Source organism: Suncus etruscus, chromosome 17 (assembly GCF_024139225.1).
Source record: "Suncus etruscus isolate mSunEtr1 chromosome 17, mSunEtr1.pri.cur, whole genome shotgun sequence".
Classification (NCBI taxonomy): Eukaryota; Metazoa; Chordata; class Mammalia; order Eulipotyphla; family Soricidae; genus Suncus; species Suncus etruscus.
Genome location: NC_064864.1, coordinates 17,256,511 through 17,283,022, shown reverse-complemented (window position 1 = coordinate 17,283,022; position 26,512 = coordinate 17,256,511). Strand labels below are relative to the sequence as shown.

The following is a 26,512-nucleotide window of genomic DNA, read 5'->3' as shown; positions in this document are numbered from 1 at the left end:
CCTTCCACTTGTATGTGGTATATATATGTATATATATACACACACACATATATACCATATATAAATACCCTGATACATATCTGTTACCATATATACATATAATGAAAATATAATAAAAAAGGCTTTGCCAGACTTATTAAAAGAAATTTATGAAAAACTTCAAATACTTTATAAATACTCTTTAAAATAAAATAGTTTTATACTTTTTGATTCTATTCAGTAACATGTTCTTATAAATCAGACTGTTCATTTTTTTTCTTTTTTGTTTTGTTTCCCCCCAGCCACACCCAGCAGTGCTCAGAGAACACTCCTAGCTCTGAGCTCAGGGATCACCACTCGAGATGACTTAGAGGATCAAAAAGGGATGTAGGGATCAAACCCATCAGTTGCATGCAGGGCAAGCACCCTACCTGCTTTATTATCTCTCAAGCTCCCAGACTGTTTTCTTAATATTATTTCAACTTCTCAGATTTCTTAGGTGTTAGTTTTCTTCCTTTCTTTCTGAGTGTTTCTTCCTATTCCTGATCAGTCAATACCATACGTGTCCTCAGAGAAAGAGAATTACAGCACAAACTGGCAAAGGTCATAGTTTTGTTCCATTAAGTTCTGAATTCAAACTCTGAATTGTTGAATTGACATATTTTGTCACTCCACGTTCAAATTTTATGCTATCCCCATCCCCAATAGGTTTCTTATGAATATAACACTTTTTGTAAACATTTGTAAAGCTGTTATTTTAAATAGATTTTCCCTTAAACTAAATGCTTCAGAGAAAAGTTCTATCATCATGTCCAGACCTCTCAAATAAACATGTTTTCCTGTAAAAAGACAGAAATACCAAATAATGTGAAAGCTTTCTCTTAACTCAAGACTGCCCCCCCTATTCAAAGCATGTGCTTATACGGGGAAAAAAAAGATAAATGTTCTTTGGTTCCTCAGAGCTCATCAGATGTGCTGTTCATCTTTGGAGATTCGCATTCTTCACTGGCATGGCAACCTTGAAGGATGTCCTGATAGTGGTTCTTCAGGTCCTCGTACAAGCAAACGGTTTCTTGTGAGTAAGCCAATGGTAACACCTTTTCATTCAATAACATCTGCACTTGGAATTCTTCTTTAGGAGTCTTAGCGTTTTTACAATGGTAAAGAACAAATACCAGATTTGAAGCATAGGGGACAATTTGACCACTTCGGAACTTCCGATGCGTTTGTTCCTTGTAATTGTAAGCAGTTAGGGGCTCCTTGTCTTTGAAGTAGCCCATGAGAGAAAGCAGAGGAAGGAGGGTCTCTGCATGACCAAACTGCAGGACGACTGGAGAAGAAACTTGCTGAGACCTTAAAAGAGAAAGCAAGATGTATTTCTGGATGCGATCATAAAAATATTCATGTCACAGGATATAACTGCACAAAAAAGTATTATGCTACTTCCTTTAACCTAGATCAGTATATCTTATCAATATGGCTGAAGTTCTGCGTGGCATAAAAAAAGACCTTTCACAGTAAAAGTTAAGATCCAAAACTCAGAATCATTATAGTACTGCAAATGGATCGAAAACATTGCACATGACCATTATTCTTTAGGTTTGAAGAAAGTAGTCTTTTTTTTTTTGAGCCACACCTGGCGGCACTCAGGGGTTACTCCTGGCTCTACACTCATGGCAGGCTTAGGGTACCATCTGGGAATGTCAGGGATCTAACCCAGGTCAGCCGTGTACAAGCAAATGCCCTACTGCTGTGCTATCGCTCTGGCCCAAAGAAAGTAGTCTTCACTTGTAGATTAAGGAACTTGAAACTAAGTTTTATATTCTGAAACTTTCTGTGAATGAAACTCAACAATACTGATAAATTCAGACTTTTTGTGAATTGACTTGTCATGTAATGTCACTCACACCCAGAGAATAAGAATAAGCAATATTCAGCACATTTAAAAAAATCAAAACCTAAGTATAGAAAAACTGGTAATTTATTTCAATCATTTAATAACTGGCTTGGATACAATATTCAGAACAGAGCCATAATATAGTAGATAAACAACCTATTCTAGCTAAAATAATGTGTCTAATGTTAAAAGTCACTGCCAGAAACATAACAACTTTTGATAGTATGTAAGAAGTCACCAGTATCTCCCAAATTTCCATGTTTTTCAGCAGAAGCTTTTGAAACTAAGTAGCAGCAAACGACTACTTTATCTTTCTCCAATATTTTTGAGAAAGTATATATTGTTGTTAAGCTAGCAAATCCACTCAAATGCAACTATCTGATTTCTTGTTACCACTACACACATTAGGTAAAATATTTAGGCATCTGTATTTTTCTGGAAGAACAGCAGCATTTGTGGTAGTTTTAATTCTCTTAAATCTCACAAAAATACATAATAGGAAAAAGTCATGGGAAATACAACATAATTGTGAAGAAGCATTCTCCAGGAATTTCAAACAGCCCTTTATTCCTCCTTATTATCAGTATCAGAATGGAAGAACAAAAAGGATAAGAGAATAATTCAGATAGGTCAGAGATATGGTGTCCAAATAGCTATCAACTTCCACTGGGAAGTGCGTGAGTCATTTGAGATACTCAAAATGTGAAGGATTTGGCCCACTTTACTGTTTGGTGAGTACAGGGAGACATACTACTAGACCTTTCTTGGAAATGGAGCAATCTAGCTTTCCAACTCTACAAATGGGCTCTCCAATGCTCCAATCCAAAAAAGAGCCCATGCAAGGGCTATTGTAATCTCAAAGGTCAGGATAACAGAAGAGACAAAAGAGTAAATTATACTCAACTTAAAGTGGGAAAGGTAACAACCACAGCCATAGGATCTCCAGAAGCAACCCAACATACTGTAAAACTGCATGCATGAGAACCCGCAGTAAGTTGTAAGTTTTCTTCTAAATTTTTAAGGAACTAAATTAACCTTAAAATAAGCAACAGGAAAGTAAGTAAGTAAGTAAGTAAAAAAAAAAAAAAAAATCAAGCAGCAGAGGGGCTGGAGTGATAGTACAACAGGTTGAGCATTTGCCTTGAACGGGGCTGACCCAGGTTTGATCCTCAGCATCCCATGTGGTCCCCTAAAACTGCCAGGAGTAACCCCTAAGCACTGCTGGGTATGGCAAAAAAAAAAAAAAAAAAAAAAAAAGCAGCAGATAAAACTTCCTAAAAGAAAATAAAGGTATATCAGAAAGACAAAACTAAAAAATACACAGAACTGCCATCTATATAACAATACTATCATATTTTGTAGCCAAGGTTTCATAAAAGCTATACTTAAAAAAAAATCATTATCAACAGGTGCCTCTCTGTTAACTGGTATACTTTAATTAGGACATGTAAAGCAGTGGTTTTCTCACTGGTAGACCAGAACCACCCGTCAGATGAGTGGTTTAAAACCACTGATCTGGGAGTTGAGTATACACTTTGCATAAGGACCTGGGTCCAATCCCTATAAAAATATGCTCCCCCGAGACCAGGAGAACCACACCCCAAGCAAAGAGCTCAGAAACACTACAAGTGTGATATATCCAATCACCCCCAATAACATGAAACCCACAGATTTAAAGTATTTAAAATATAACATTGCATAACTGAAACTTTTAAACTCTACCTCATGGTGATTCGGTATTTTAAAAGTATCTAAAATATAAACTTATTTCCAAGCAGCAGCCCTTTAAATCCAAAGTTACTAAGCAGTACCATTCAGACCACACCCATTTTTTATTACCTCTATCAGAAAAATTAAAACTTTGCAGCATTTTTAAATTAGGATTTAATTTTATTTAAAATTTATTTTTAAAATATTAAAAATATTTTTAAATTCAGATTTACTTTTCAAAAAAACCTGTGAGATTTGGTCACATATATTCCCACTAGGTAATAATCTATTAAAAAGAATAAGGAAGGGAGGGTATATCTCTATTTCTATATCTGTACACACACATAGATTTATTGCACAAGATCTGCCATCACACACCACACAGTCCAACACAGGATGAATTCATTCCTTGGTTCTTTGACTGGCTCCTTTATACATTTGTATACAGAAAGCCAAAGTTAGTTCCACGCCATAACATAAAAACAGCACTTAACAGGGACATACATAAAGAAAAACAAGTAATATAAAACATTGGTTTACACATGGTAAATCCTCTAGTCAAAAGGCTAAAGCCTCACAGCTAGGAACAAACAAATGCTCCATGCCTATGGGCATCCTCAGTATTCCATAATAGTTTGCCAAAAGACCTATCAGGACTCAAGAGAAGTCAGAGCTGAAAGCAATAATTGCCCCACCGTTTCACACTTGGGAGAGTGGGAATTGTTTTGTTCTGGAACCACATTAGGTAGTGCTCAAAACTTACCCCTGGCTCTATGCCCAGGGATGACACCTGATGACGCTCAATGACCGTAGAAGGTGCCAGTAATCAAAGCCAGGTAGGGTATGTGTAAGGTAAGCACCTGCCAGCTGTACTATCTCTCTGGCTTATTTATTTATTTATTTATTTATTTGGATTTGGGGTCACTCTCAGCAGGGCTTACTCTTAGTGTTGCCTGGAGTGCTGGGGAATCAAACCAGGGTTGGAGACATGCAAGATAAGTGTCTTAACTCCTAAACTATTTCACAGAATAGTCGATAACTCCATTTTTCCCACTGGAGAACTCCAATAAACTAGGGACAAAATGTAATATACAATCTATTCTAGGTAGGAACTGGAGAGATACTATAGTGGGTAGGGCATTTACCTTGTATGCACCTGACCTGGGTTTAATCCCCAGCAGCCTATCTAGTCCCCAAATACCACCAAGAGTGATTGCTGAGTGCAAACTTAGGAGTAACCCGTGTATCATCGATCGTAGAAATATAAGCAAACAAAATATTCTAGGTGAGCATGTAATTATCATAATGATTCTTTTTTTTTTTTTTTTTTTGGTTTTTGGGCCACACCCGTTTGACGCTCAGGGGTTACTCCTGGCTATGTGCTCAGAAATCGCCCCTGGCTTGGGGGGACCATATGGGACGCCGGGGGATCGAACCGCGGTCCTTCCTTGGCTAGCGCTTGCAAGGCAGACACCTTACCTCCAGCGCCACCTACCCGGCCCCATCATAATGATTCTTAATCTATTTTACTTTTATTTCCTAACAAGTCCTCAAAAATAGGGCTTTTTTTTTTACTCTTAAAATATATCTCAATTCAGACTAGCTCCATTTTTTGTTTATTTATAGTTTGTCTATTTGGGGGCCATACTCAGCAGTGCTCAGGACTTACTTCTGACTCTGCATTCAGGGATAACTACTGACAGGTTCAGGGGACATCACATGGGATGCTGGAGAATAAACCTGAGTCCCATGGAAGGCAAGTGACCTATATGTTATACTATTGCTCCAGCCCCAAGACTAGCCCATTTTTAAGCGCTAAACACCATAAGCAGCTTAGGGTGAGAGTGTTGTAGATAGTGGTACATATATGAATACTAAAGTCACTAGACAAAAACATAGCTAAGAGGAGCCAGAGAAATACTACAGCAGGTAGAGCATTTGTCAACATGCTGCTGATCCAGGTTGGATGCCCTGTACACATATGGTGTCTTCAGGAGTGATCCCTGAGTGCAGTGCCAGGAGTAAGCTCTAAGCATTGCCAGGTGTGGAGCCCCCTATGAAAAAAGAGCACAACTAAAAATATATGAGGGGGGGGGGTGTCAAAAAAATGAACAGGAATACAGAATTATAAATTCAAACTTCTTTAATTTCACCTAAATTATAGGAGAAATTAAATCTACATTATGACTCATATTTAAGTTTTAAATCTAAAGTTTCCTAAAGAATAATTTTCAAATGAAATATAAGTGTAAATTTCAAATGGAATATAAGTCATTTACTCTTTGTCTTTTGCCAGTTATATGTTGAAGTCAATTATTTTTGAGTTCATGTGAAAACTGTGCTTTACAAATGCTCTCTGGGAAATTTATGGGTACTAAAATAAGTATACATGTTAGATTTATACAGGAAGCACTATTACAAAAGAATTATTGTTTTAAATCATCTGATGCAATAAGTAAAAAAAAAGGTAAATGAATTTGAGGCAATTCTCTAACTGACCAAAACTCCAAGTATGCACATCTTTTGTACTTACAGAAGATCTGGAAGCTGTAACAATGCCTACTGTTAACATCATGTCCATCACAGAACTTGGAATTCCTCCAAATTTTCCAATACTAACACCCCAATAGGAATACACCAAATTGGATGTTTAACTAGCATCGAAGCCACTCAAAGTTAAACAAAAATAACAGTAAATAAAACAATCAACTAGCAACAAACAACTTAGTATAGCCTTCAGACAGTGACTTACTGACCAACTGCAGATATAATAATTTCTATAACTTTTGCTGTAGTGTTTTTTTTCTTTAATTCTGTTACCATTTAGTTGTAAACGAGCAATATAAAGCAAATTATTTTGTGCCTTCCTAGAGGGCAGGCTTGAGGATGAGTGGGAATTAAAAGGATAATGGTGGAGGAAATTTTACACTGGTGGTGGGGTTGGTATTAAGCCATGAATTGGCAAAACAAGGGTATTATGAAGAACTCGGTAAACCATAGTGTTAGCAAACAGAGCATGAGGCCCTAACTAAACCAATCTCCTAAATAGTAATAGGAGCCAGAGTGACAGTCCTGCTAGAAATGATCCTTGAACACATAGACAGGAGTAAGTCCTGAGCAATGACAAATGTGGCCCCTCTCAGCAGCCGCCAGGCAAATGCAGTTTTTTAAGCAGGAATATGTAAATTTTTAAATGAGTTGCCAATTGGTAATGATGCATATTCAATATCCATGGCATCTGTGGTTTTTAAACCTTGGGGGATATAGAGCTATTTGTAAATCTGAAAAAAGGATTGACGCTTCATAAAAAACCCAAGTACAATTTTAGACACTCTAACTGCCCAAATCCCTTGGTATTATATTACAATTTTCTATCTCAAATGATTCAACTACAATCCTGCCACATGTTGGTTTACACTTCCTACAGCATGTCCAGAGAAGTTTAATATTTTTATTCTAATGAAGCTCTTCATTTAAGTTGTTTGAAGCGATTATCTGGTTTACATTTTAACTGTTTGGGTATTATAAGGAGGAGTCTCTTAAATGATGCTCAGAAAACCCAGGGGCCCCTCCAATGAGGGCCTGAGGATGTAGCAGTGCTCAATGATCTCCAGGAGTACATCCAGTGATGCTTAGGGGACCAATCTGTAAAATGCAAGGCATTTTCTTAACCCCAGCAGCATCTCTTAGCCTCCTAAATTTATATTTTAAATTTACTTTACATTAAATTTAGAATAGATCAGGCTTTTTATAAATTTGCTTTGCACCCTCTTTCCTACCTTTATTTACTGTGTTTTATATCTATGGATTGGAGTTAAATACATTTTTTTATTAGCCACATTTCTCAATAATCTAAACATATACCCCCATTTATAATGAATATTCTTTCTTTAGAACTTGTTGAAGAATTTTCTCCCCAAGAACAAGTAATGAAAAGCATGGATTAGAACACCTGTCTTATTCTCTGGTAAAAATGCAATAAACTTGGAATATCATATTTTCTATGAAATAGCAAAAAACACTGTATGTAACAGAGGCACATTTAAAGGGCCAGGGAGGCAGCTCAAGTAGTCAAACACCTGCCTTGCATGCACAAGGTCTCATCTCAAGCTTTATTCGTGGCACTGCACTGCCTGAAGCACACCTTTGTGGCCTTATTCATTTCTCTGCACCTTGGGGTGACACTGGAGGCCCCAAAATTGTCCGGCCAAAATAGTGATGGACTTAAGTACCAATCCAATTCATGTTCTGCTGGGTAGGGCCTTAGTAAAAATAATACGATAAATCAAAGAACCCAAAATATGTGAACTACTACTATATGAAAGAAAATAATTAAACAACTCTAAATGCAGTTAGAATCATAATGTTTTGGGGGCTGAAATAAGTTCTAATCTTCTCATTTTAAAAATAAGAGGGAAGCAGCCAGAGAAATTACAGGGGTGTTTGTCTTAAAAGCGACTGACCTGGTTAGACCCAGGGCATGGCACATTTGGTTCCTGACCACTGGCAGGCATGATACCTGAGAACAGAGCCAGGCGTTAACTCTGCCAGTGGGTGTGGTCTCCAAATAAAACAAAATAAATAAAAGGGGCAAAAGTGAATTACTTAATGATATCTAATAAAATATGAGTGTCCTTTTTCATTTATATATGTTGGTAGGAAGGGTTTTTTTAAATTTCAAATTAAGAATAAAATGTTGCTTAAATCTGAAATTATGTTCTTAAAACCATGGATGTGGTTTAGTGATAAAGCACCAACTTTCTTTGCTCTGGGTGCAAAAAAAATAGTATCTATATACAAAAATTTACTATGTGTATTAAATATTTATATAAAACTTTTTTTTTTTTTTGGTTTTTGGGTCACACCTGGCAGCACTCAGGGTTATTCCTGGCTCTATGCTCAGAAATTGCTCCTGGTATGCTTGGGGGAACCATATGGGATGCTGGGGTTCAAACCACCAACCTTCTGCACGTAAGGCAAACACCTTACCTCCACACTATCTCCCCGGCCCCTATAAAATATATTTAAAGGGTTGGATAGATAGTATAGGGGATAAGGTACCTGCCTTGAGTTAAGCTGACCCAGACTAGATCCCCAGTACTCTACATGGTCCTTGGAGCACCACCAAGAGAAACCCCTGAGCACAGATCTAGGACTAGCATCTGATCACTGCCAGTTGTAGCCCAAACACACATATCCCCATTAAATATATTTAAAACATTTACATACTATAAAAATGTAATAAATTAAATTATACTATGAAATAAAAGTTGATAACTATTTTCAAATCAGGTAAAATCACTGAAAGAAAAAAGGGAATGAAGTTATACAATAAGTTCAATCAGAAAACAACTAATATAATTGCATGTTTTTCCCCCGTGTTCAACTTAAAACTTTCTAAGCTCTAAATTCATGTTTCACACTCAACTAATGTTACTTGGGGTGTGTCCGTAAACTTGATCCAGGATTAACAAACAGAGCTTTAGACAGTGCATATAATCCCCACATTATATAAGAGCAAAACAATCAATAGGAACTGCCAATTGCTTTGAGAAGAAAATTACAGGGGGAAATTTTTTTTGTCTTTATACATCCTGAAACATCAGCTCCAATGAAACATTCAAAGTCAGTTTTGACCAATTAACACAAAATGGAGAATTAAAATGATTCAATCATAAAACATTTTCTCACAAAAACACAGAAAAATAACTTTTGCTTCCACCATGAAAGAGTAAGAGACCATATTAACCCTCCCGCCTTACCAACAACTGGAAAATCAGATGAAATGTATGAAACTGTTTTGATACTCAACAGCAGTTAGGAGGAGAAGTACAGGGGCTGAAGCCCTAAGCTGTGTGGTTTACTGCCAAGTGTTTACAGGTTGAAGCACAGAGTATGACAATTGCCCTGAGTAAATGACTGGGGAATGAGGATTAAAAAAAAAAAAAAAAAAGAAACACCACAGTGGCAGATATCCAGAAGAAAGCATCAAAGAGAGGATGAGGTGGTTTGCATATTTTCTTGGGCTCCCAAGGAACTAGCTAGTAGTGATCAACAAATGTTATGCAAAAACTACTCAATTCTGGGGAAGAAAAATTGGAAAACATCAGTGGGAATACACCTGAAGTTAAAAGAACTAGGAATCACTCACAGTCTTGAAAGCCAGGCTAGGTAAGCCTCAAAACACACAAGGGAGACTTGGGGAGATAGCACAGTGGTCACATGTGTTGGAACCTGAGTTCAAATCCTCACACCATGTGGCCCTCTTAACATCCTGGCCTTGCAGTTTCTGAGCAGCTCCATTCTGGGTCCCTATCCCTGAATTGCCCAGTCAGATGAGGCACAAATACTGTATTTTCCGGCGTATAAGACGACTTTTAAAACAAAAAAAAGTCAACCAAAAATCGGGGGTCGTCTTATACGCCGAGTATATCCCGAAAAATGTTTCAATATGCTGCTAAAAGAAAACTGTCTGAATATTGCCACAAAACAAATTTTCCAACTCAATCCTGCACCAACCACTGCCAGGCTGCTCGGACCGCCTCTCTAACTCAGCCAATCCAAGCAGGCTTTTTATGCATGCAAATTAGACAATGTTCTAGACCCAAATCTACACTGTAAAAAGTCTGCTCAGATCGGCCAGAGTCAGAGAGGACGTCTATTACAGCAGAACCTTTGGAACTTTGCTTGTTGTGATTGGCTCACTGTGGTACATGAGCACAGGAACACATGCAGCACATGTAGCACAGGAATGTTCTGTCTGATACAGCGAATATAGGCCTAAATCTTATGTTTTAACTGCAAAATCTGGGGGGTCGTCTTATACGCCGGAAAATACGGTAACTCAATGTGTCCCCAGGTTCTCTGAACACTGCTTCTGAGACCACCCTCAAAGATTTACAAATGACTAGGAGAATAAAACTGTAAATTAGACATCTGAGAAAGTATCTGTATCTAGAATAGACATAAAGTTCAATATAACAATAATAAAGAAAACCAACAATAATAAAATAAATTTTGGCAATTAAAAATGGAAAAATACTTAAGAGACATCTCACTAATGAAAATATCGGGGGTGAAGGGAGGAGTCAACAGGATGAGCCCATGTGTTGCATGTGGGAAGCCTGGAATAGTCCCCAACAAGCACAGTCCTCTGAGTACCACCAGGAGCGATGCCCGACACAGTCAAGAGTAGATCTTGGGCATTATTTTTTGGTGTAGTCAAAAAACTTCTTTGAAAAACAAGAACAAAGCTATGATATCAGTGGCAGAGCATGTGAGTATATGAGGCCCTGGGAAGAAAGGTAAGGAAAGATAGAAAAGGGAACAAAGGGAGGATGTATGGATGATCAATAAGCACATGCAATAAGCACAAATAAGCCCAAATTCACTATGCTTTAGGGAAATAAGATATATATATATTATATCTCATATTATTATAATATTATATCTCATACTATAATAGTATGTCTTATAATATATACCTATATCTTATAAAGACAAAATCATGAGATATCACTATATACCCATTAAAAAGAGCTAAAATAAAGACCTAAGAGATGGCATTACAAAAGCTTTCTAAATTCCTCAAAATCAGGATAGTGTTGGCCAGAATGGAGAATAATTAGAACTCTCACACCTCATATCTTGATAAAGCACTAAATTAAAAAAATTTAAAAATAAGATTAAATATAAGATACAGTGAACCTACCCTAAATTACCCAAGAGAAATGAAGGCCTAAATCACTAAAAAAAAAAAAAATCACAAATGCTCATCATAACTTTATTTAAAATAAACTTAGACTGAAAACTACCAATCACCCATTAAAAGAAAGACAAATTGCTAAGATACATTTAATGGAATAGTACTTAGCATTCAAAAGAAATGAATAGCTGGTATCTGATCAGTGGTGGGTTGAGGAATAGGAGCAAAGGGCAGGAGTAGTGAGAAGCAGACATTAGAAAGACTTGCAACTAAATTTTTGTAATGCATATTTTGCTAACTTGGTTCTGGAGATGATTTCATGGGTGTGCTGTATGCCTATTAAAATGTAGCCTTTCATCTTACATCAATTACACCTCAATAAAGTTCCAAGCAGGGCTACCAGATGTAATTCAGTATGTAATTCCCTTCCCTCCTATTTCATAGCAATATGGTAAGCAGAGAGAAGTTTTTATTTGGGAGAATCAGAGAATTGACTAACCTAGAGACTAAAAGAGAAATAGACTGCTTTCATCCCTTTAATACACAGTGAGTGCTTTGAGATTTGTTCTAGGCCCTGACAGGAGAGCAGTTAAATAAGGCTCCAGACATAACACACTTGTAGTCTACCAAGCAACAGTATCTTTCTGAGAGGCAACTCAAGTCTAGAATCTGGATTCAGGAGGTAACCAGGTGAGTTATGTATTTACCTTAGTCAGCCAGTATCTTTCAACAGTAGTACTAATAAGAAAAATGCCTCATAAGCCTAAAATCTACAAAACTTTTACTTTTCAGAAATTAGTCGCCTAAAAGACAGGAACGAATTTTAAGGATGTAAACCTATGAATGTTTCTAATAATTTTAAAAGACAAAGCTCCCACCTTACAATAAATTAAATTAAACTAAATAATTATCCAAGATATTTTTTTAAAAATTACTGGACTGGATGTCACTACATTTATATCAATGCTGCCACCCTATGTTCAAATGCAGTACAACAAGATCTAAAAACAGTGAAATCTGAAAATCCTAAAGATTTCAGCCAATGAACAGACATTTCCTCAAAGAAGAAATACAAATAGCCAAAAGACACATAAAAAAATGCTCATCACTAATCATCAGGGAGATGCAAATCAAAACAACTATGAGGTACCATTTCATGCCACAGAGACTGGCACACATCACAAAGAACAAGAACAAACAGTGCTGGCGGGGATGTGGAGAGAAAGGAACCCTTATTCACTGCTGGCGGGAATGCTGTGTCTAGTCCGGCCCTTTATGAAAAACAATATGGAGATTCCACAAAAAACTGGAAACTGAGCTCCCATATGATCCAGCTATTCCACTCCTAGAAATATACCCTAGGAACACAAAAATGCAATACAAAAATCCCTTCCTCACACCTATATTCATTGCAGTGCTATTTATAGTAGCCAGACCCTGGAAATAACCAAGATGCCCTTCAACAGATGACTGGCTAAAGAAACTGTAGTACAGATACACAATGGAGTATTATGCAGCCGTCAGGAGAAATACAGTCATGAAATTTTCCTATTCATGGATGCACATGGATTCTATTATGCTGAATGAAGTAGTCAGAGAGAGACACACAGAAAAGTCTCACCTATCTATGCATTTTAAGAAAAAAGTTAAAGACATGGTAATAATGCCCAGAGACAATAGAGATGAAGGCCAGAAGGACCGGCTCACCATATGAAGCTCACCAAAGAGTGGTAAGTGCAAGTAAGGAAATAACTACACCAACAACTAGCATGACAATGTTAATGAGAGTAGTAGAATGCTTGTCTTGAATACAGGCAGGGGTGGGCGGGGGGTAATGGTGGTGGGAACATTGCACTGGTGAAAGGGGTGTTCTGTTTATGACTGAAACCCAACTACAATCATGCTTGTAATCATGGTGCTTAAATAAAGATTTTATAGAATAAAAAAAAAAAGAGAGAGAACATGGGCTTCTGCAGAGCACAATCAGATAAAGTGTTTATGTAAATAAATACTCAGGCTGTGGGGAACAGGACAGAGATGAGTTAGGGAGTCAGGTGGCGGGGGTAATGCTGGTATGCTGTATGCAAATCCTATCACTGCTAGTACTGCAAATCAAGATGCCTATTTTTAAAAAAAAAAAAAAAAAGAACAGGAGAATAAAGAAGCTAATTGTCTTCATGCTGACTTGATGCTTAAAGTTGACATCCTTTCTTCATTTCTTTTTTCTCTTTCTATTTTCATTCTTTATTTTGGCCTGTGATGTACAAAGCTTTCAATAATAGAATTTCAGGCATTCAATATTCTCTCTACAAACCTACCACCAATGTCAGCAATATTGAGTTTCTTTCTTTTTTTTTTTTTTTTTTGCATTTTTTAAACTTGATTGATTGACTGGTTTTGGGGCCACACCAAGCAGTGCTCAGAGGTTACTCCTGGCTCTGCACTCAGAAATCACCCCTGGCAGGCTAGGAGACAATAAGGGATGCTGGGATTTGAACTGGGTCCCTCTGGGTCTGCCACATGCAAGGCAAATGTCCTACCTCTGTGCTGTCTCTCTGGCCCAATACTCAGTGTCTTAATGACAGTAACAAATATTTGTAGCAATTAATTTTGATGCCTCAGAGTATCTCTGACTGTCTTATAGGCATCGTGAGGCAAACAATAAAGTCAAGAATATAAATCTTATGTTAGAAAACAGTAATTATCTTAATGAATTTCTCCAATCTATTCAGAGATAATGGGGAAGAAGAATATCGAATCTGCCTTTCTAACAACAAACTCTGTTGAAACAACAATAATTACTTAGACATGCTTAAACAACAAACTTACTTATTTTAAATTCAATCTCATCATTAATGTGATGATTTAGGAAGGAAAATAAAAATCCTCAGGTTCCCAAATTTAAAGGTATGTTATATTTAACAGAAAGACTGACCCACCAATTATTATTTACGTTCTTCAATTTTTCTGTGACATAAAATCATGTGTTTTTTGTTTGTTTGTTTTTTAAATGTAGGAGTACTGCTGCAATTTATTCAGCCACCCATTAAGCAGACAAGAGCTGGCATGAACTCCAGATTTCTCTTGCATACACTGTCCCCCCTGCCTGTCCATGAGCAGAGTCAAGCAAGGTCTACGGGTATGCCAAAAATCATGTTTTTAAATTTATGTTGAAAAAATATTAAAAGTACTGGGCTATCTCTGATGTACCAGTAATGTGAAGAGGTAATCACCCCTCACAACAGCCACCTTGAGATATCCCCACCTCAGAATGGGGTGGGGTAAGAGAAGGCAGAGTTGTTTGGGAATTCCAGAGTTAAGAAAACAGGCCACAGATGTGGCTCAAGTGGTAGAATAGATGTTTCACATGTGTCAAGTCCTACTCAATCCTTTGGCATCTTGTGACATTCTCTCACACCTAGTGAGTATTTAAAAATTAATAACCAAATGTTGCTATGTTATTAAAATCTAAAAGCAAAAACTCAGTCACAGTTTTTGAGTCATAGTGAATGTTCTGATAAAATAGATCAGAAAGACTATAAAAATAAAATGTTGACGTCTTACTACATTGACCTACTGCTAAGCACATTGGTGGGATAAAATCACACTATTTGTGTGATGCAGGATAAAATAAGTTGAAAATTCCTTTACTTTGCAATTTTGTTGTGAACACAAACTGCTCTAAAAAGTATAGTTGATTTTAATTTCTTTTCTTTTTTTATTTGCTCTTTTTCATTTGGGGGCAATACTCAGAGGTGTTCAGGGTTTCCTCATGGCTATGTGCTCAAGTATCACTCCTGGCAATACTCAAGGAACTACATATGGTGTCAGGGATAGTACAGCTTATACACAGTTGTTTAATCTCTGGCATGACATATGGCTCTTTGAGCACTGCCAAAGTTCAATCATGAACAGAGAACCAAAAAAGTAAACCATGAGTACTGCTAGGTTTGTGTCTAAATACTCCACACCCAAAACAAGAGATGAACAGTATCTCCCAGCAGATGATTTAGAATACTAGAAGCCATCTCAAAACTTTGTTTCAACTACAAATTAAATCTAAGAGCCAGTGAAAGCGAGGGACTTTCCACAGATGTACAATGTTAATATTATTTCACACTCTGATAATCAAAATTAATGGATCTCTAAAATTTTATGAGTAGTGCAAAATGATTATCTAAGTGATTAACAATGAAGATAAATTGTTTGAGCACCATTTGCTACAAAGCCCACTGTTTATTCTACTGAGTAATTGTCAACTTTGTCAAAACTGATTATATATAAACCGAGTTTATTTCTGAACTTCATTCTATTCTATTAATCTATTTGTCTAGGTCTGAAATTGCATAGACAAAGTTTTAAAATCAGTTAATTACAAATGTTAAAATCAGTTAATATAAGTTTTAAAATAAATTAATTAAAATTATAAGTTTTAAAATCAGTTTATTATAACTTCTGTTTTTCCAAATTTACTGGAGAGTAAGGAGTAGGAGACACAGTCATACCCAGCAATTCTCTGTGCCAAGAGTTTGTTTATGGAGGGGCTCAGGATGCCACGGCAGAGCCTGGACCCTTGACATACATAGCCTGTGCTTCAGTTCACTGAAATATCTCAGTGCATTTAGTTTTCTGAGATCTTTCGTATTTGTGTAAGTTCTGATACAAATATTTCAACCGCTAGGGCCAGAGCAATAGTTCGCAGGTAGGGTGTTTGCTTTGCACGTGGCCAACACTACTTTCATCCTTGGAATACCATCAGGCCCATACCGTCAGGCCAAGTGTCATCAGGCTTTGTCTCCAAGTCCCTGAACACTGATTGGGAGACATATAGATTAAAATTTTAAAATAAAAGAGGCTGGGGGATAGGATAGCATAGGAGTTAAAATATATGGCTTGCACATGTCTCACCCTAGTTCAATTTGTGGCACTACACGGTCCCCCAAGCATAGCCAAGTATTCTAGAGAGCCCCAAGCAGCAACAGGTATGGCCTGGGTAGTCCTCTGTACTACAGGGTCCAAGTTGCCCTATGGCCTATAGCATCCTTCAGCCCAAGGACTGAACTGTTCATCCAATTGGCCAAAATCAACAAGATTGGCCCAAAAACTCCCTCTGCACTGTCCAGGAGGCTCCCAACCAAATTTAACAAGATAAAAACCTAAAAGTAAAATAGCCTATTTTTAGCTTGGTTTTTCTATAAGAAGTTCTTTTTTTTTTGGTTTTTGGGCCACACCCGGCGGTGCTCAAGGGTTACTCCTGGCTGTCTGCTCAGAAATAGCTCCTGGCAGGCACGGGGGACCATATGGGACACCGGGATTCGAACCAACCCCCTTTGGTCCTGGATCGGCTGCTTGCAAGGCAAACGCCGCTGTGCTATCTCTCGGGGCATCCTTCTAAAACACTTACTATACAACCCTTTCCAGATTTAAGTTGGTGAGCAGAATTATATATGTGTGTATATAATATTTTAATATGTTTTTACCTTTGATTCTCTTCAACTGCTTTGTCCATGTGCTGAAAAATGTCCTGAAACAGGGTGCAGCTGGATCGACTATTAATAGTATAACCATATCCTCTTTTCCAATATTGTTTTAGATCATTTAAATATTCTAATACCTAAAATAAAAATTTCAAAACTCATTACAACAATACACTTCCTCAGCAAGTTACATTGGTTAATTATAATTCTGCACAGAGTAGAGTCAAATCTCAGCATTCATATTATATAATTGCTGTTCCAAGCAATTAAGGAGTGGCCCAAAGGTCCTAACACATAAAGATTTATGTACAGACATGAAATGAGTCAAGGCAACGTAGAAGCAAATTAGTAGCATGGTCAGGAACTATTATCGATTATTCACAAGAGTGGGCTAAAGGCATGTACTCACCTCCCTCTTTTTCTAAAATTCTATTAAGACAATAGCAAAGATACATACAGAAAAAAAGAAAGAATGATAGATACCAAAGACCATCCATGTCAGAACATAAATAGTTAAGAGTGGATGAGTTTTTAGGTATTGTAGGAGAGAAGAAACCAGAGATAAATTAATTACTTTGGCTCACATATTATTTTGCAAGAGAGCAAGAGAGAGAGACAGACAGACAGACAGACAGAGAAAGCTCAAGTGCTCAAAAGGCTGGCCATGCACACGGCTTGGGTTCACTCCACAGTACCACCTGGTCCCCTGAACACTATATTTGGAGCAACCCATGGACAAAGTCCAAAGTGGCTCCCAAACACCCCTGGGTGCTGTCCCCAAACAAAAATACATTATTTTTCCTATGCTGATTTGTTATACAGATACTCCTCGCTTAATGGCCACGTTCCATTTGGTCATTAAGTGAATTGTTATTTAAGTTAGGAACTGTATGTACTGTATACAGTAGTACAGTATATGCATAGTACTTGACAATACAGTATTCTGAATAAGTAAAATAACGAGAAAGATCAAACTGAAAACTTCCACTTGTTTTAATTTGCATAGGTTGTGTAATTTACACACCAAAAACCGCAGTACTGTACTGTAGAGTGTACAAGATGGAAAAAGGATATTTAAAATAAAATAAAGTAACAGTGAAGAGATGGTCGTAAGTGCAAGCAGTCGCTAAACAGGTAGGTCATTAAACGAGGAGTATCTGTAGTAAAAATTAGAACAAACATACAGATAAAAGCCAAGGAGACCCCCAACAAAGCTAAATGGTAAATATGAAGTGAATGCAATTTATTCCAAGTAGGTAGGCCTGATCTGCAGAGTTCCTCTATCAGTGGTCCTCAAACTTTTTAAACAGGGGACAGTTCACTGTCCCTCAGACTTTTGAAGGACCGAATTATAGTGAAAATAAAAACTATGAATAAATTCCTATGCACACTGCATATATCTTATTTTGAAGTGAAGAAATAAAACGGGAACAAATACAATATGTGGCCCGTGGGCCGTAGTTTGAAGACCCCTGCATCTTTATGAATTAGTCAAAGACCATCAATGGTCCTTATTTGCTTTTTATTTTGTTTAAAGTAAAACAATAATCATGGGGGGGGGGGGGATAGAGAAATGGTAAAAGCAAAACTTACCTTTGCATCATCTATATCAAAAACATCACACCAAGGAGATTTAATACCTTTGATTGCCAGGTCAAATGAACAGGTGAAAAAAGCAACCTGAATTAAATCTGGGGGAAAAGAAAATAAAAGGTAAATTTTGAGGCTTCTCTTGTTTTTCTGCAATTTCCCAAGGGCTATAAAATATTTTTAAACTGCCATAGGCAGCACAGATAAAGAAATTATACACGCTCAGCTAAAGAGACTATTAAGACTACTCAGTTCTGGGGCTGGTGGGTAGGGTGCTTACCTCACACATGGTTGGCCCAACTTCCATCTCTAGCAACCCATATGGTACCCGAGCACTTCCAGTAGTAATTCCTGAATGGAGAGCCAGGAGTAACCCCTGAGCATTACCAATTAATGGCCCTCTTCCACATTAAAAAATAAAAAATCAGTTCTTCCTGTGTTTCAAAGATTCAACACTTACTTTAGGGGTCAGAAAGCTAGCTCAGTAGGTTAGAATATATGCTCTGTATGCAAGAGGCCCGGGTTTGATCCCCAGAACTGCATGCCCCCCTCTGAGTACCATCAAAAGTGGCATCTGAACACTGAGTCAGCAAGAGTAGCCCTGAGCACCAGTAGCTGTGGTTCACAAACCAACAAAAACAAAAAACATTCTGTCAGGAAGAGACAGTAAGGAGGTAAAATTTTAGTCAGTGCGGGGGGCCGAAGTGGTGGCGCAAGCAGTAAGATGTCTGCCTTGCTGCGCTAGCCTAGGATGGACCACAGTTTGATCCCCAGGTGTCCCATATGGTCCCCCAAGCCAGGAGCGATTTCTGAGCGCATAGCCAGGAGTAACCCCTGTGCATCACTGGGCGTGGCCAAAAAGCAAAACAAAACAAAACAAAAAACACAGCTGAGATGAAGAGGAAGAGGATGAAGATGAAGAGGGTGCTGGTCAATGCTGTGAGAGAAACTAATGCAGATTGCCTCCACTGTTTTCTTTTACCTCATGACTTTCTTTCCTTTTTCCCAAGAAAAATGGTACTAAAAATATGGTTTCTGCAATGGTTTGGAATTAAAAGAACTTCTATACAGCAGCAATAATTAAAAATATATATTTTTTAATATATATATATAGCAATATAGAGGTTACTTTCAAACTTTATATAAATTAAAGGGTCTAATAATCCTTTATTAGTGGTTATCTGTACCATAAATTTTGATGAAAGGAATCACTCACACTCAAAATTCTAGCTTTTTTTTGCCTTTGAGAAATGGGGTGGGGAGGTCACACTGGGTCAGCTGTGTGTCAGACAATTGCACTACTAGCTGTGCTAACATGCCAACTCCTCCAAGTTCTAGTTTTGAAATTATGAAAGTCAACCCAAATGGCCTATTCTTTAAGTAAAGTGATGGTGAATAAAAAAAAGCATTCACCAAAGATCTCTTATCAAGTGTTAAGCAAAGTTAGGCAGAGAGAGGACAAATATTGGAAAATTTCATTCAACCACAGTATGTAGAGAAGCAAAAGAAAAACACACACACACCAAATGATGATAGAACTTTGGCCTTGGACTCTAAAACTCAGATTATCAAAAAGGGGGAAGAGGATGGGAGAAATGCAGAGATGGGTTAGAAAAAACATGACAATGGAGGAAAATCTTGGACAGTGTTCAAGGACCACTCTTGACTCTGCTCAGGAGTGACCCCTGGTGGTACTGGGATTGGATCCAGGGTCAGCAGCATGCAAGACAAGCACCTTAATTCCTATACTATCTCGCCGGTAGATGAGTTAAATGAGTATTAACAAACCTAGATACTGAATCATATTGTCTTGAAAATAACAACTGAAAAGAGTTCCAAAGAAGGCATACTTCTAAGTAAAAAAGTTACAGAAAATGATATAAAACATTTACAAGGACTTCTGAACAGCTGCAAAAGCTAAAGGTAAGCGTAAGGTAATTGATAAATAATGCTCAGAGTTAAGCATATTATAATTATATCCACTCCTCCCAAATCCAGAATACAGTAAGAATCTTGCATATTATATAAAACTCAAATATGAATAAATTTAATAATAGTAAGCATGAAATATGAAGATTTTTCTTAACCTAGAACACATTATTTTCTTAATGTAAATTCAGTATAGGTTTAAAAAGAATTATTTTACTTATTTTTCCATTTTCAGAATTCAAAATCTAAAACCTTTATATGGACTATGAGTAACAATACACAATTACCTGCATTTAAATTGTTGACTGGCACTTGCAAAGTAGCTGCAACTTTATTTAAAATTTTCTGCATTTCTGGTCCCTTTTTAAAGGCTTCTACATGATAAAGAGCAGTAGTATTCTTTTCCACTTCATTTAAAAACCTCTCACAATGGTCAAAGAATCTCATTAGTTTATCATTAATTCTTGGAGGTACGCACTCCATATCTGAAAAGAGAGGGGGAGATTACACACACACATTGATATCAATGTCAAATGATCAAAAACTTGTTTCAAGTATTAAAACGAGCGCAGCAAACACTATTCTTTCTCAAGCCTGAAATAACCCACAAAAGGATAAGACTTTAAATTCTCAGATGCCAGAGACAGTACCACCACCTACGGGTGGGTCCCCTGAGCACCACCAGGAATGATCTTTACATGAAGAGCCCAAAGCCCTGAGAATTTTCAGGTGTGGCCCACAAACAAAAATAGTAACAACAAAACACTATAAACCCCCATTTATACTTCATGAGGTGACTTACTAAAAGATAAAAGACTAAAGAAACAGAGGGCAAAAGATATTGTAACTTTCTAATATGTATTATAGGGCCAGAGATATAGGACAAGGGAAGGCACTTGCCTTGCACATGGCCTATCAGGGTTCCATCCCCAGCATCATATATGCTACCCTGAGTATCCTGAAAACACCCTGAATACAGAGCGAAGAACATTCCCCAAGTACCACTGGGTATGGCCCTCATACAAAAAAAAAAACAAGAAGACACATAAACCCCCACTTGGCCTAGAGTCAGTATCGTTAGTAAGGCGCTTGTCTTGCATGTGGTTGTACCAGTCAGTACTATACAATAAAATAAAAATAACTGAAATGTTTTCTTAAAACAAAAAATAACCAGGCACAAACATAATCATAAGAAATACAAAAATACATCACAGAAGTACTAACAGCTAAAAGTAACCTGAAAAAGCAAACATTAGCAGAATTTCTAATTAGAAGGTAAAAACATTAAGTCAAGAATTCAAAATATGGGCCCGGAGAGATAGCACAGCGGTGCTTGCCTTGGAAGCAGTCGATCCAGAACCTAAGGTGGTTGGTTCGAATCCCGGTGTCCCATATGGTCCCCCGTGCCTGCCAGGAGCTATTTCTGAGCAGACAGCCAGGAGTAACCCCTGAGCACTGCCGGGTGTGACCCAAAAACCAAAAAAAAAAAAAAAAAAAAAGAAAGAAAAAGAAAAAAGAATTTAAAATATTCATCTGAGAAGATTTTGTTCTGCAACTTTCCCAAATCTGGTCACTGGTTGTGTCCTCAAGTCTATCATCTTCACCCACTAAATGTGCGTTTCTGTACTGCCTTCCCATTTTAACTTTCGCAGTCTGGAAATGTTTCATGTGTGTTGTGTGGCTGAGTTACTAGAGTTAGGATGCCTTTGTATGTCCACAGTGAGAAATGAAGAGGTGATGAAATATATGCTCATAATGCTTTGTATGGGGTCCTGGCACGTGCAGAATGGGCTGAGGTAAGAACTGATGATCCTAAGTAACAAATAGGGCCCTATCCCATGCCTGTTTCTTGGGATCAGAAGGGGTGGCGGCAAGTCCAGGTGGGCCAGCAGTTTTCCTTTTCCATTGGGATTTGGGGGCTCCCATGGAGAAAGCATGACCATTTCCTGGGACCAGGCCTGGGCAAACAATTTTCCCAAATCTATCAGTTTGCCAAAACCCTGCTTTACACAAACACTATTACAAATGAATTTTATGTGTCAAGACTTCAGTATTTCACTTTGGGTGCTTTTGACTTGATTTATTTACCAACTAAAGCTCCCAGAAAAACCTTTCATTTTAGAATCTATCATGTTACATAATGTCCCCATTTGACAACTACGTATTGAAAATAGTATTCATAATTGATCCATACATAAATTATTTTTCTCTCTATACTTTTGGGCCACACCCAGTGGTACTCAGGTGTTACTCTTGGTGACAGTGCTTAGGGGACCATATGGGATGCCAAGGACTGAATGAGTCTGCTATGTACAAGGTAAACGCCTTACACCACTGTACTAACATCTCTGGCCCTGGTGCATCAATTTTTGAGTTATCTTTGAAGGTTTCAGTTATGCTCAAAATACAGATTTCAAACATCATTTCTTCAATAATTTTCCAAATAAGCTGCTGCTGGGTTTAAATGAAAAAAGTAAATCTAGTTCTATCGCTCTGCTTTGGATGTGTGAAGTAAATCAAATATATATAGTTCTGAGAGATAACTTGACACCTTCAATTAACAGTTCTTTTTTGTTTTGGTTTTAGGTCATACCTGATGGTGCTGAGGGATCACTCCAGGTTTCTGTACCCAAGAGTCATTCTTGGTTCTGACCTCAGAGGACCATATGCAGTGCCAGGAACCAAACCCTAGGTCAGCTACCAGCAAGGCACCGTAACTATGGTCCCATTTCACTGGTTTACAATAAGAAAACACCTTTATCATCTTTTTTCTATGCATCTAGATGTTTCTTCCATGTTAAAGTATTTTGCTTTTGTAAGAATTATAAATCTAATTTGGTAGCCTCTTCATATCTCACTGTGAACATTTAACCTCTGAGACTCTGAGATAAGAAATGATGGGCTTATCCTGAACCATTCTGAACTTCTGGCTTAGGAACTGAGGCAAATGCCAGTTTTCAGATGTCACTTGAAGGCAAAATTAATCCACTTCAGAAGGCCCAAGAGTTCCTTTTTGATATTTACTATAGTAAAATAACATCCTGCTTTTAAAAGCCAGTCAACAGTTTTATGAGGCATTCTCACTAGCATCAATAGCATTAAAAGATCTTTTGATCTAGCTATAATTAAAAAACACAATCCAGGGGCTAGAATACAGCAAAGCCGGATGTTTGCCTTCCCTGGCATCCCATATGATTCCCTGTGCCCCACCAAAAGTGATTCCTCAGTGCAGAGCCAGGAGTAACCACTGAAAACTCTTTGGGGTGGCCAAAAAATAAAATCCCAATCCAAGCCTGGATTTGGCACAGTAAATCAGCCTATTCGATACACATAATTTAACAAATCTCTACACTCAAGCCAGCCAACTAAGTTACTCATAGAGCTGTAACATGACACACAAACACAATCAATGGAAAAACCACTGAGACTTGGTTGAACCGAGTGAAGATGTTACTAAAGAAATGAGCCCGTTGACCTCAACTTTATTTTACTTTAAAGCTAAGTGATGCCTCACCTCAAGGATGGTCTTTAAAATTGACCAATTAAGTATTGAGGCGAAAGAACTAGTACATAGTACATGGGCAGGATACTAGCCTTTGAATGCAGGCAACACAAATTGGATTCCTGCACTACCCTGAGCCCTGCCAGGATTGATCCCTGAGCCTAGGGTCAGGAATAAGCCCTGAATACTGCAGGATGTGGCACTCCCTTTTCCCCCCCAACAAGAAAAGCATTGATAATTGTCCCTCTCTCTAAGAAAACAGCATGTTTTTACTCTCATTTATGTAAAGTCTTAATATCACATCCTTATGTGATAGGACAAATGGACGCTCCAGAGAGTAACAGCTGAGATCAAGCTCTCTATCAGATTCTCTCAGTCTGTAGTTAGAAGTTTGAAACTGGAAAAATTACTTAGAGCGTTTGCATCTCAAGTTTTTTCCATCTGTTAGATAGGGGTGAAATGCCTTTGAAGTCTGAGACCTGCTGTAAGGATTTAGGAACGTTGATGTGAGGTCTGTCTGGCACCTGGCTGACATATAAATTAATGGCCTTCATAGAAACAGCGGTGCATACAAGAACCAAAAGGATACAAGACATAGAGTTTAAGAATGGCTTCCTAAATAGAACAGAGGTCTAGCAATATTCAAAAAGGGGGGGGGGGAAGGCTTTACAAAAAAAAAAAAAAATCCAGTCTTAGAAGCAAAGCCTGAGGAAGAGAGATTTGAAGTATATTTTTCAAGTGCAAAGCTCCCCAAGCTATAGAATTAGCCGGGATGGGGGTGGGGGGGGGTGGGGTGGGGAAATGGGTCCAGAAAGCATGGCAATTCCATTTGCAAAGCAGAGAGTCAAACCCTGACTGCCTCAGTCTGTGTGTGTGTCCTTTACTACAGAATCCCCGACATCTACTGCACAATCCGTCTATACAATATCTTCTGCAAAAACTGGTGCCAAACTCCTGCTTGAAAGACTGAATGCATGCATCAGCGAGTCAGGCCCTACAACCCACACAGCCAAGGCCATGGGGATGGGGGCAAAAGGTGGTGCCAAACTCCTGCTGAAAGACTGAATACATGGATCAGAAGCCAGCCAGCCAGGCCTCTACAACCCACAAAGCCAAGGCCATGGGGATGGGGGCAAAACCTGGTGCCAAACTCTGCTGAAAGACAGAACGCATGCATGCTTGCATGGGTCAGAAGCCATCGAGTCAGGCCCTACAACCCACACAGCCAAGGCCATGGGGATGGGGGCAAAACCTGGTACCAAACTCCTGCTGAAAGACTGAATACGTGCATGCAAGCATGGATGCATGGGTCAGAAGCCATCGAGCCAGGCCTCTACAACCCACACACCCAAGGCCATGGGGATGGGGGCAAAACCAGGTGCCAAACTCCTGCTGAAAGGCTGAATGCATGAATGCTTGCATGGATCAGAAGCCAGCGAGCCAGGCCTCTACAACCCACACACCCAAGGCCATGGAGATGGGGTGTCAGCAGCCCAGCGCGGAGGGGCCCCTGAAGCAGGGCCAGAGGGGACGGATGTGCTGTGCGGAAGGCAGTCGAGGCAGCTGCAGACAGCGGGAGGCCCTGCCGGGTCACCTGCGACGTCGTCGGGCGGAGGCAGCCCGGGGTGGTGGTGCTGCCACAGGCCCTGCAGGAAGGCCACGCCGCTGTCCACGCAGCGGTGCTTGGAGCTGGTGACGAGGCGGAGGCGGCTGCGGCAGTTGTGGCGGCTGAAGAGGGCCGGGAAGCGCGCGGCGAGGCGCCGGGCGAGCTGCCGCATGTCCTGCCAGCCCTTGTCCACCAGCTGCCCGTCCATCCAGTCGGCGTACCACAGGGGCCGGCGGGCCAGGTCGGCGCCCAGGCCATCGTCGCCCGCGCCGGGCCCGCGGCTCTGCAGGACGGCGTGCAGCTGCCGCAGCTTGCGGATCTGCTTGGCCGTCGGGTAGCGCGTGCCGTGGCGGATGAGCGCCACGAGCTGCACGGGCGTGCACGCGCCGCCTTCACGGTCCTCCTCGGCCGCCCGCGGCCCGAGCCCCGGCTGCGCATCCTCGTAGCGCGTCTTGGTGCCGAAGTAGGGGCTGAGCGCCGACGCCACCGCCGCGCCGGGCTCCGACGGCTCCGGCCGCGAGCAGCGCGACAGCGACGCCAGCAGCGCCACGGCCAGGGCGGCGACCCGCGACGACGCGCCCGGGAGGCGGCCGGCCCGACGCCACATGACGCGCCGCGCCCGCGAGCCCGACGGGGAGACTGACTGACAGAGGCGGAGCTCACGCGCCAACTTCCGCTTCCGGTAGCGGAGGGGGCGTGGCTACCGGCCGCTTCCGGGAGCTGCTGCTCCGGGCGACCTAGTTGGGAGAGCCGCTCGTCTTCCGCTTCCGGTAGAAAGGGGGCGTGGCTAGAAGCCACTTCCGGTAGGGTCTCTGGCTGGCCGAGCTGGAGCCGCAGAAGCGCCGCCGACCCCGGGAGAGCGACTTACGCGTGACTTTCGCTTCCGGTAGAAAAGGGATGCGACTAGAGGCCGCTTTCGGGAGGACCCCTGACTGACTGGAGCTCTTTGCGAGTCTCTCTAGCTCTCTGACTGACTAAGATGGAGCCGGATGAAAACGCTGTCCGGAGCCGGCCGGGGCGACGCCAAATGATGCGCCTCCGAGCCCGGGACGGCTGGCGCGCCGGCTTCCGGCTTCCGGCAGAAAGGGGCGGGGCTAGAGGCCACTTCCGGAAGGAT

At 39.7% G+C, this 26,512-nt stretch overlaps 1 protein-coding gene and 1 non-coding gene across 3 annotated transcripts; both read right to left on the bottom strand.

Annotated features, from left to right (window-relative positions):
* Positions 1 to 802: 802 nt before the first annotated feature.
* MINPP1 (multiple inositol-polyphosphate phosphatase 1) lies at positions 803 to 26,005 on the bottom strand. Of its 2 annotated transcripts, XM_049764623.1 has the most exons (5): positions 25,384 to 26,005; positions 20,575 to 20,772; positions 18,362 to 18,459; positions 16,772 to 16,905; positions 803 to 1,332 (listed from the first exon to the last, which is right to left on the bottom strand). In XM_049764623.1, the coding sequence occupies exons 1-5, from the start codon at positions 26,000 to 26,002 to the stop codon at positions 936 to 938; spliced, it is 1,446 nt and encodes a 481-aa protein (XP_049620580.1). In that variant the 5' UTR covers positions 26,003 to 26,005; the 3' UTR covers positions 803 to 935. The 2 variants fall into 2 exon arrangements, with proteins under 2 accessions (XP_049620580.1, XP_049620581.1); XM_049764624.1 differs by lacking the exons at positions 16,772 to 16,905; positions 18,362 to 18,459 and having other exon boundaries at positions 1,229 to 1,332.
* LOC125995561 (small nucleolar RNA SNORA58) lies at positions 14,300 to 14,438 on the bottom strand. The gene has a single exon (XR_007491061.1). It is a non-coding gene; the product is annotated as a small nucleolar RNA SNORA58 (small nucleolar RNA).
* Positions 26,006 to 26,512: the final 507 nt, after the last annotated feature.